Below are 11,521 nucleotides of genomic sequence, written 5' to 3'. Positions count from 1 at the left end.
AAGAGTAAGTCCTTCAAACGAGTGAATGTCAAAGAACTGAAGATACTCTAGGGCTATGCATGGAAGCTGAGTAGCCAGAGCAGGTGGGAGGGACCCTGTTAGGGGTCTGTTCAATATGGCTCTGACGTGATGACTCATTTCACGCTGTTGAACCTATAGGCTGTTGCTATGTTGATGCACATGACTGGGCCAATTATCAGTTTCACTTGGACGTTTTTGATGTGTAAAATAAATGTGTTAAAATATTAATTACAAAAGAAAATAGACATTGATGAAGTTTTTATTTTAATTTTACAATAATAAATATATTAAATCTGAGGCAAGGTTAATCTCACAATAGACCTGGATTGATGTGCACCAATAGGCCTACATTCAAAATATTTAGTAAAATATCATATTAATCATATTACAATGTATAACAGTTGTGTACTAGTAGAAATACAGATATATTTTTAGATTGATCCCACAGATACATAATGCCCTGCTAAACATTATGTACTAGTTGGATCGTGTACAGACATGATAGGAAATATAATATATATCATGACAACAGCAGTAGTTTCAGCGTTCTCCACACACTATCTACTGTAATCCTAGTTACTCAGAAAATACAGTACAAGAAATACCAGGCTTCCCTATCAACGTAGCTTCACTGTCATCACCGGCAGAGCCAAGCCAGACACATATTCTAATTAACCCAGTGTAATCACACTAATTGCATTAAAACAAGCTGCCTAATCAATACCCTGAACATCTGTTTATCAATCAACTGGTCAGCATAATGAGATCCTTGACAGAAGAAGTCGGAGGAGGAGGAGGAGGAGGAGGGTGGACACAGATGTCTGCTTGGGGAAGCAGATTCTGAGGGGAGGCAGATCTGTGATGTGAATATCATCTGCGTAGGAGCCACTTCAGAGTTATGTTCATTCAGGACGTGCAATGGAAAATCTTTTCAAACATTTTTTAACGGATAATAATATCAAGCAAAAATCTATATCGAGCATTGATGATCAACTATTGTAAATAGTATTAACATATATATCTACTACTATAGATTGGATAAATTATGAATGTTGTCAGAAATATGTGATGTTTGACAGGAGACAGGAAATATTGCAAACAAATAAATAACCAGATTCGTGTATCACTATAACTCAATGCCAATTAGAAATGCATACTCATTCCTTCAGACTTCAGAGATAAGAGCAGAACATTTAAAATAGCCTCCATTGTACAACACACTGATTTTTACAAGTTGTCTGTCAAGAGGGGGAGAGAGAGAGAGAGAGAGAGATATAGAGAGAGATGGAGAAAGGGGAAGATAGGTGCAGTAGTACAAGCACTTCTATGTCCAAGTATGGTTTGTTTAAGAATGCTGGATCCAATTGTTATCAATAACAAATTCAATAAATACAAAGTCCCTATGTATAGCAATACGTTACACCCTGCCGACATCTTGTGCAGTAGCATAGCACGTTGGAATTGAACGTTTCAAGATGAGAACATTTTGAGATATAAGATTAGACAGTATTCTTATCGGAAGGTTCTATAGAACTAGCATCTACCAGAGATTCATTTTGAGTCAGTGCTTGTCTGTGGTCCCCTCTCCTGGCTGGGTGTTGTGTCAGTTTGTGCGCCCTTGTTCAAACTAGCCTCCACCTCCTTTGTTCGTGCTTGGTCATCCTGCTTAACAGTGGGTGTTTGTGTCTCCTCTTTGGGGCTTGGGTTCTCCGGTTTGGGTCCTTCTGTGTCTAGTTTGGGCCCTGTCTGGTCCACTTTTGGCCCTGTCTGGTCCACTTTTGGCCCTGTCTGGTCCACTTTGGGCCCGAGTTTCTCCGCTTCAGGCTCTGTCGTCGTGTCCTGTTTTGGAGTAAACATCCATGTGAGGGCGGCGTTAGCCGTGCCGTCCCCACTCTGACGTGAGAAACACAGGAAGGTGGCCCAGACGAAGGCACAGCACCCTGTGAAGGTGGTCCGCATGTACAGAGGCACCATGGAAAAGTTCAGGAACTAGGAGAGAGGGGAAGGAAGAGATGAGAGGAGAGGAGGACGTGTGGGAGGTAGGTGAGAAAGCAAAGTCTTGTTCATTGTACATTTGTAAATGTTCATGGAATACAGTAAATATATTATGAAACCGTAATGATTGACATTGTTCAAGTTAGTAGTACTGGTTGGACAGGAAGTGTGTGTTCAAGGTTTTCATATACTTTAAGATATGATTATACAAAGACAGACATTTACCTGCATGAATGGCCAGAACATGAGTCCAGTCTGCAAGAGAAAAGCATAGCAACCATTACAAGATCAGACTTCGTCCATGTTTTTAGACTTTGGGCTGTCTAAAACAATAATTTGATTGATTGATTGCAGTACTCATCCATCATTATTGGTCTGTTTCAACAGAACAACGTTTGTATGCAGAGCTCAGGGAGTTGCCCCAAGCCACAATAGTTGGGATTTATTGTAACGTTACCTCTGTATTTATCTAGTGTCATTAATTATTTTGCACAGTTGGGGGGAGCAACCCGTACCTTCCCTGCCTCTTCAATTCAGGTTTCCATGTTGACGCTCCACTATGACCCCTAGACTCAGCTATGACCCCTAGACTCAGCTATGTTTCGACTGCCCACTATGACCCCTAGACTCAGCTATGTTTCGACCCCCCCACTATGACCCCTAGACTCAGCTATGTTTCGACCCCCCCACTATGACCCCCAGACTCAGCCATGTTTAATCTAATTTCACCCCCTTTATATCTTCTTACCAGTGGTTGCTGTTTATGGCCTGCTGTCAGCCTCTTCCTTGCGTGCCAACGGAAATATTCTGCATAAATGTGACTTTGCCTTGTCTTTACTTTCGTCAGCTGTATGGTGTTTCCTCCGACACATTGGTGCGGCTGGCTTCCGGGTTAAGCGAACAGTGTGTCAAGAAGCAGGTCGGCTTGGCAGGGTCGTGTTTCAGAGGACGCATGGCTCTCGACCGTCACCTCCCGAGTCTGTATGGGAGTTGCAGCGATGGGACAAGACTGTAACTACCAATTGGATATCACGAAATTGGGGCGAAAAAAGGGTGAAAAGTAAAAAAAAGTTTTAAAAAAAGTTTAAAAAGTTTAAAAAATATATATATATATGAAAAAAAGAAGGTGCTGACTATATGTGATTAAGTGAAAATCTAACACGCAAATATAGAAAATGCGTTGTAGGCTACAGTAAATTTTTGGACAGTTTGTGCAGGATTTTCTTTTGCATAGTTTAGATATGTTTCTGCTTATAATTTTCGACATTTTGGTAGGCTATTTGTTAGTCAACTTGTCTATAATTAGATACATTCAGCTTCTCTTCTGTCATTATAAGTTGCCTAAATAATATGTTGACTAAATAAATCCTTGCTCACCAGAATGTCATAAATCGATAGAATGAATGCTTCAATCTAGTTGACATCAGTAAGGTTCTCTGTCATCTTCTTTCACGGAGCAAAGATGTTTAGGTACCGGGGAGAAAACGCAATAACTCAACAAAAAACCTCAATGGGAAAGATCTTCTGTGCAGAGTGTCCAAATGGAATCAGTTTGACTGGTTGTCAGGAAATAGAAAGCTGTGAAAACGACCCCACATGTTTCTAATAAGATTGCAGTTAGGCTTGCATATTTTATGTGGTTGAAATACTAAGATTCTATGACGCTGATAAAGATACCACCTCTACAGATGATATCTAACTGACCATTCTCATTCTCTCAAGATGCTGAAAAAATGAATCATATTTCTCCACTCCTGTCCCCAAGTCAACATTTTGCCTACATGGTGTATTATTTTACTGCAAGAAAACCTTATTCTGCAGTAGTTAATATTAAGGCTATGTGAGAGGTTATCAGTGGTGTAAAGTACTTAAGTAAAAATACTTGAAAGTAGTACTTATATAGTTTTTTGGTGCATCTGTACTTTACATTACTATTTATATTTTTGACTACTTTCACTTTTACTTCTCTACATTCCTACAGAAAATAATGTATTTTTTCTGCATACATTTTCCTTGACACTGAAAAGTACTCATTACATTTTGAATGCTTAGCAGAACAGGAAAACGGTCAAATTCACACACTTATCAACAGAATAAGTCATGGTCATCCCTACTGCCTCTGATCTGGCGGACTCACTAAACACACATGCTTCATTTGTAAATGATGTTGGAATGTTGGAGTGTGCCTCTGGATATCTATAAATAAATAGAAATAAGAAAATGGTGCTATCTGGTTTGCTTATTAAAAGGAATTTGAAATGATTTATACTTTTATTTAAGTAACTACATTTACACTTAAGTATATTCTAAACCAAACACTTTTAATCAAGTAAATATTTACTCAAGTAAAGACAACTCGGTACTTTTTCAACCACCAAGGTCAGCCAGATTTAAAAACAATTTTTATTTAACCAGGCAAGTCAGTAGAGAAAAAAAATATTAATTTTCAAAATTGGCCTAGGAACAGTGCCATGTTCAGGGGTAAAACTACAGATGTTTACCTTGTTAGCTCGGGGATTCGAGCTCGCAACCGTTCATTTACTAGTCCAACTCTCTAACCACTAGGCTACCTGCCGCCCCGAGCTCAGCTTCCATTTAACCCATCTGAACAGTAGGCTATAGTTCCCTTGAACTTCCTTATTTAAAGTCCCCGTCTTGTGACTATCGAATTTGTTTAGCGCCTCACAATCATCACGCATAACAAAGCCGGCACTGCGGGTTATGAGTCAACCTGCGCATCACTACTGAGTAGTGGCAGGGTTTATTCCTAACCAACTGACCTGACCAGTAAAACAGGGCCCTATAACGGCAGGCATGATTGGAATTTCTCTTCAGACTATAGACTCACCTTATATGTATTCAGGAACTTCTCCCTCCAGTCCTGGAAAATGTCCTCTTTGCCCTCCAAGAAACTCACCCCTAGGGAGAACACAGCTCAGTGTGTTTAGTCAAATATCTATTAGCCTAGATTTAGAGACAACAATTGACTTGAATGGCTACTTTATTTGGTTGAAACCAACATTAGTAGGTTTTAAATATCCGATGTGTCATTTATGGAGCTCACATCTGTTCAAGTCTTCCACGTGACCTCAGTTAGGCCTACATACAGACAGACAGAGTGAACTTTGTTCTCGGTCGCTCTGACTAACCTGTGTAGAATACACTAGTGGCCAGAGGGGCGGCTGTGGTCTGGTCCAAGAAAAGTTTACGCACAACCATCCTGACCGAATTCCCGGGAAATCTGCGCTCCAAAAACCGCATCCAGAAGAAGTTAAAGTTGCCATGGAAACTGAAAGCGACCACTGCCACATTGCGTGTGTGCCTCCAGTCCATTTTTTCATTGCGCGAGAACAACTGGTGAACGAAATCCCCGCCGGCAAACAGGCAACCGTAGAGGGTTACGTTGGTTAGCCACGGAAACCTTTTGACGTGTTTTATGAATGCCTTTCTCATGTTGTCGACATCAGAATACGGAACCTTGAATAGAATATGACAAATAAAACGAGGTCGATATCAAGCAGTTGATGATAGGATGTTCTTCGCCGTCTTCTGTCTGAAAAGACCATTTGGTATCATCTCTCACTAACACATAGGCCTATCGCATTTCGAATGTAACATACATTTCAATACGATTATATTTTGACAAAATATCAACGAATTTCATAAAATAAGCCTAGGCTAAATGAACGTAAAGCAAGAGCATAATACTTGTGGTGAAACCAGCAGAGGGGTTTCGTGCGTAAAATCCGAAACGTCAAGTGACACCATAGCGCCGCACTGAATTCTGCTTAAAATGGGAACGCCCCCCGTGACGTAAATCAGAGCTGAAAGACGCCATATTCAGGAGGAGCTTATTGGCTACTGTATTACAGTCCTGCACACAGATCTCAAGCAGACGATCATTTAAAGATGCTATCTTTATTATACAACCTTTATAATAGAATAGGATTTTATCTTAAATGTTATAAACAATGTCAATGTTATACTACACCAGTCTCCACTGTAAAATGTGCAGAATAAAAATATAGACAGCAGGAACTTCACGATTAAATAGTTACAAAAAACGGAAATATTCTGCATAAATATGACTTTGCTAATCTTTACTTTCGTCTCCTTCTGTTCCTGAAACAGTCTTTCAAACTCATCTTTCAGATCTTACTGCTTCTGCACACCTCTGTCCACCTCTGCTTTCAGCTCCTATTGCTTTTGCATGTCCACCTCTGCTTTCAGCTCATTTAGTTCCTGGTTGTGTTTAGGTCTGCTTTCAGCTCATTTAGTTCCTGGTTCTGTTCAGGTCTGTTTTCAGCTCATGTAGTTCCTGGTTCTGTTTAGAACCAGTTCTTCTTTTAGCCTCTTAAACGTGTCTTCTGCATCATCAGTCACTTAAAATGGGGGGAAAAAAACACAGACAACATACATGACTACAGAAAGTACTGTATTAATATAAATTAAGTTTATAATGGTACAGCCAGAATAGGACTGGCAACCATCTGAGCCTGCTTTTCTGCCCACTGTGCTTCTGCTTCTTCTGTCCTGACCGTCTGAAGAAGTGGACCAAAGCGCAGCGTGATGAGCGTACATTTTCTTTTCTTTTAAATGAATGTCGCCAACAAAACAAGGACACGACCGTGACGCTTACAAGGGCTATAGTGCCACTAACAAAGATAACTTCCCACAATAACAAAAGGGAAAAAAGGCTGCCTAAGTATGATTCCCAAATCAGAGACAACGATAGACAGCTGTCCCTGACTGAGAACCATACCCGGCCAAAACATAGAAACAAAGAACATAGAAATCAGAACATAGAATGCCCACCCAAATCCCACCCTGACCAAACCAAAATGGAGACATAAAAAGGCTCTCTAAGGTCAGGGCGTGACATCTGCATTGCTTGCTCTTTGGGGTTTTAGACTGGGCATCTGTAAAGCACCATGTGACTACTGCTGATGTAAAAAGGGCTTTATAAAGAAATAAAATATCATTATTTTGATTGATTGATTGCAGTACTCATCCACCATTATTGGTCTGTTTCAACAGAACAACGTTTGTATGCAGAGCTCAGGGAGTTGCCCCAAGCCATTTTAGTTGGGATTTATTGTAACGTTACCTCTGTATTTATCTAGTGTCATTAATTCATATGCACAGTTGGGGGGAGCAACCCGTACATTCCCCGCCTCTTCAATTCAGGTTTCCATGTTGACCCTCCACTATGACCCCTAGACTCAGCTATGACCCCTAGACTCAGCCATGTTTCGACCCTCCACTATGACCCCCAGACTCAGCTATGTTTCAACCCCTCCACTATGAACCCTAGACTCAGCTATGTTTCGACCCCCCCACTATGACCCCCAGACTCAGCCATGTTTTGACCCCTCCACTATGACCCCTAGACTCAGCTATGTTTCGACCCCTCCACTATGACCCCCAGACTCAGCTATGTTTCGACCCCTCCACTATGACCCCTAGACTCAGCTATGTTTCGACCCTCCACTATGACCCCTTGACTCAGCTATGTTTCGACCCCTCCACTATGACCCCCAGACTCAGCCATGTTTTGACCCCTCCACTATGACCCCTAGACTCAGCTATGTTTCGACCCTCCACTATGACCCCCAGACTCAGCTTTGTTTCGACCCCTCCACTATGACCCCTAGACTCAGCTATGTTTCGACCCTCCACTATGACCCCTAGACTCAGCTATGTTTCGACCCCTCCACTATGACCTCCAGACTCAGCTATGTTTCGACCCCCCCACTATGACCCCCAGACTCAGCTATGTTTCGACCCCCCCACTATGACCCCCAGACTCAGCTGTTTCGACCCCCCACTATGACCCCCAGACTCAGCTATGTTTCGACCCCCCCACTATGACCCCTAGACTCAGCTGTTTCGACCCCCCCACTATGACCCCCTAGACTCAGCTGTTTCAACCCCCCCACTATGACCCCTAGACTCAGCTATGTTTCGACCCTCCACTATGACCCCTAGACTCAGCTGTTTCGACCCCTCCACTATGACCCCTAGACTTAGATTAACTAACTTCTTAGTAATGACTCGGGATGTCGGTTTTGATACGAAAGCTTCTTTTAGTAAGAATACTTGTTTATGTTACATTTAACAACAATTGTTTTGGTACAGAGCAATGCAGGTAAGATGCTGTCGGAAAGTCAGCCCCAATCACCCAGCACCTGCACATAATTGGCGCGTTATCACTCATTCCTCTCGCAAGGCATTCTGGGACTTGCAGTCAAAAAGCGTAATTCAACACAAACCAATACAATTACATATGCAAATAAATCTAAAGAAATATCTTTAGATACAGTTCAAAGAATAAACTTAAACATTAACTCAAACACATTAAAGTTACAACATGTTTTGACCCTCCACTATGACCCCTAGACTCCACCATGTTTTGACCCTCCACTATGACCCCCAGACTCCACCATGTTTTGACCCTCCACTATGACCCCCAGACTCCACCATGTTTTGACCCCCCCCCCCCCCCATGTTTAATCTAATTTCACCCACTTTATATCTTCTTACCAGTGGTTGCTGTTTATGGCCTGCTGTCAGCCTCTTCCTTGCATGCCATGTTTCTTTGTTTTGTCCTCATTACACCAGTGCTATATAATCCTGTGCTAGATATTTCAAAGTGCCAAAGATTTATTTGGGATTATCATACAGGTTTGAGCATGAATAATAGTATGACCAACAGATGTCCAAGATCCAGAATTATGTTGCAGCGCAATGTGAGGAGCAAGCTGCGCATGTGTTCTGCTACATTTTTGGTTAGAGTATATTTTCTTTAAAAATAAAAAAAACTCTGATTATGTATATAATTTTTTTAAACATATTGTCAGATGAGAAAAAAGAAGAAACCCGCATAATGCTCTTGCTTGTATCACTACTCTTTAATAAGCTTGACATAACGGCCTCGCCTCTATTCGAATAGAGGGTGTACATATAACATATTAAACACGTCTGTAACATATTGTCAGCAAATGTGTTAATTTAAACAATCATAATATGAAAACATTTAAATAAAGACACAGGCTTCTATACTAGGATTTGTGTTTTTAATCATGTTAAAGATGAATTAAATATAGAATAGAATTTTCAGTGCAAAAATCTCCTGGTTAGCTGGGTACCAGGGTGAGGTGCGCTGTAATAAGGTTGGTTTAGTGAGCGCCTCTGTAACGAGTTTCGTCTTCATACGAAGGAGAGTCGGACCAAAATGCAGCGTGTGGTTTACGATCCATGTTTATTAATAATACGAAACACGAATCTCCAATACAATACTACAAAACAAAACGTAACGAAACCCTAACAGCCTATATAGTGTGAACACAGGGACACATAGGACAGGAACAATCACCCACAAACACACAGTGAAACCCAGGCTACCTAAATATGGTTCCCAATCAGAGACAATGACGAACACCTGCCTCTGACTGAGAACCATATCAGGCTGAACATAGAAATAGACAAACAAGACATGAAACATAGAATACCCACTCAGATCACACCCTGACCAATCAAAACATAGAAAATACAAAGTAAACTATGGTCAGGGCGTGACAGTACCCCCCCCCCCCAAGGTGCGGACTCCGGCCGCAAAACCTGAACCTATAGGGGAGGGTCTGGGTGGGCATCTGTCCGCGGTGGCGGCTCTGGCGCTGGACGTGGACCCCACTCCATGACAGTTTTAATCCCCCTCCTAAACGTCCCTAAATAGGTTACCCACCACAAAGATAACATGGGACAGAGGGACAGCTCGGGACAGAGGTAACTCGGGACAGATGGGTAGCTCAGCACTGAGAGGAAGCTCAGCACTGAGAAGAAGCTCAGCACTGAGAAGAAGCTCAGCACTGAGAGGAAGCCCAGGCAGGTAGTAGAAACTACCAGAACCTGGCTGGCTGGCGGTTTCAGCAGATCCTGGTCGACTAGCAGATCTGGGAGAATCTGGTCGACTGGCGGATCTGGGAGAATCTGGTCGACTGGCGGCTCTGGGAGAATCTGGTCGACTGGCGGATCTGGGAGAATCTGGTCGACTGGCGGATCTGGGAGAATCTGGTCGACTGGCGGATCTGGGAGAATCTGGTCGACTGGCGGATCTGGGAGAATCTGGTCGACTGGCGGATCTGGGAGAATCTGGTCGACTGGCGGATCTGGGAGAATCTGGTCGACTGGCGGATCTGGGAGAATCTGGTCGACTGGCGGATCTGGGAGAATCTGGTCGACTGGCGGATCTAGAATCTGGTCGACTGGCGGATCTGGGAGAATCTGGTCGACTGGCGGATCTGGGAGAATCTGGTCGACTGGCGGATCTGGGAGAATCTGGTCGACTGGCGGATCTGAGAGAGTCTGGACGACTGGCGGATCTGAGAGAGTCTGGACGACTGGCAGATCTGGAAGAGTCTGGTCGACTGGCAGATCTGGAAGAGTCTGGACGACTGGCAGATCTGGAAGAGTCTGGACGACTGGCAGATCTGGAAGAGTCTGGACGACTGGCAGCTCTGGAAGAGTCTGGTCGACTGGCAGCTCTGGAAGAGTCTGGTCGACTGGCAGCTCTGGAAGAGTCTGGTCGACTGGCAGCTCTGGAAGAGTCTGGTCGACTGGCAGCTCTGGCTGCTCCATGCTGACTGGCTGCTCCATGATGACTGGTAGCTCTGGCTGCTCCATGCTGACTGGCTGCTCCATGCTGACTGGCAGCTCTGGCTGCTCCATGCTGACTGGCTGCTCCATGCTGACTGGCTGCTCCATGCTGACTGGCAGCTCTGGCTGCTCCATGCTGACTGACTGCTCTGGCTGCTCCATGCTGACTGGCTGCTCCATGCTGACTGGCTGCTCCATGCTGACTGGCGGCCCTGGCTGCTCCATGCTGACTGGCGGCCCTGGCTGCTCCATGCTGACTGGCGGCCCTGGCTGCTCCATGCTGACTGGCGGCCCTGGCTGCTCCATGCTGACTGGCGGCCCTGGCGGCTCCATGCTGACTGGCGGCCCTGGCGGCTCCTTGCAGACTGGCAGCTCTGGCGGCTCCTTGCAGACTGGCAGCTCTGGCGGCTCCTTGCAGACTGGCAGCTTTGGCGGCATCCTGCAGACAGGCAGCTCTGGCGGCTCCTTGCAGACTGGCAGCTCCATGCAGACTGGCAGCTCTATGCAGACTGGCAGCTCCTTGCAGACTGGCAGCTCCTTGCAGACTGGCAGCTCTAAGCTAACTGGCAGCTCTATGCTAACTGGCAGCTCTATGCTAACTGGCAGCTCTATGCTAACTGGCAGTTCTGAACAGGCGGGAGACTCCGGCAGCGCTGTAGAGGCGGAAAGCTCTGACAGCGCTAAACAGGCGGGAGACTCCGACAGCGCTGGAGAGGAGGAGGGCTCCGACAGCGCTGGACAGGCGAGGCGCACTGTAGGCCTGATGCGTGGTGCCTCAGTGCAGACTTTTCGCCCTGAGTGAACAAATACAGTATGAGAAAACTGCATAACATGGGTCAACAGAGACAAT

General features: G+C 44.3%; 2 protein-coding genes across 2 annotated transcripts in view; both read right to left on the bottom strand.

Moving 5' to 3' along the window:
• LOC139424506 (myb/SANT-like DNA-binding domain-containing protein 4) overlaps positions 1-11,521 on the bottom strand; it is a 1,073,247-nt gene that overhangs the window by 63,894 nt on the left and 997,832 nt on the right. The window lies entirely within an intron of this gene.
• On the bottom strand, positions 265-5,757 carry LOC139424493 (mpv17-like protein). Its single transcript, XM_071176402.1, has 4 exons — positions 5,166-5,757; positions 4,865-4,935; positions 2,242-2,271; positions 265-2,010 (listed from the first exon to the last, which is right to left on the bottom strand). Exons 1-4 carry the CDS (start codon positions 5,467-5,469, stop codon positions 1,573-1,575), a joined length of 843 nt encoding a protein of 280 aa, XP_071032503.1. The 5' UTR covers positions 5,470-5,757; the 3' UTR covers positions 265-1,572.

Source organism: Oncorhynchus clarkii, chromosome 13 (genome assembly GCF_045791955.1).
Source record: "Oncorhynchus clarkii lewisi isolate Uvic-CL-2024 chromosome 13, UVic_Ocla_1.0, whole genome shotgun sequence".
Classification (NCBI taxonomy): domain Eukaryota; kingdom Metazoa; phylum Chordata; class Actinopteri; order Salmoniformes; family Salmonidae; genus Oncorhynchus; species Oncorhynchus clarkii.
Note: the sequence above shows the minus strand (reverse complement) of the source record. Positions and strands in the feature narration are given on the sequence as shown.

Bases quoted from the DNA above. Each gene is read 5' to 3' on its own strand.
- LOC139424493 (XM_071176402.1), bottom strand. From the start codon at position 5,469: ATGAGAAAGGCATTCATAAAACACGTCAAAAGGTTTCCGTGGCTAACC. The intron at 2,272-4,864 runs GTGAGTCTATAG...TTTCTCTTGCAG, and splicing joins AGTTCCTGAATACATATAAG to ACTGGACTCATGTTCTGGCC. The intron at 2,011-2,241 runs GTAAATGTCTGT...CCTCTCTCCTAG, and splicing joins TGTTCTGGCCATTCATGCAG to TTCCTGAACTTTTCCATGGT.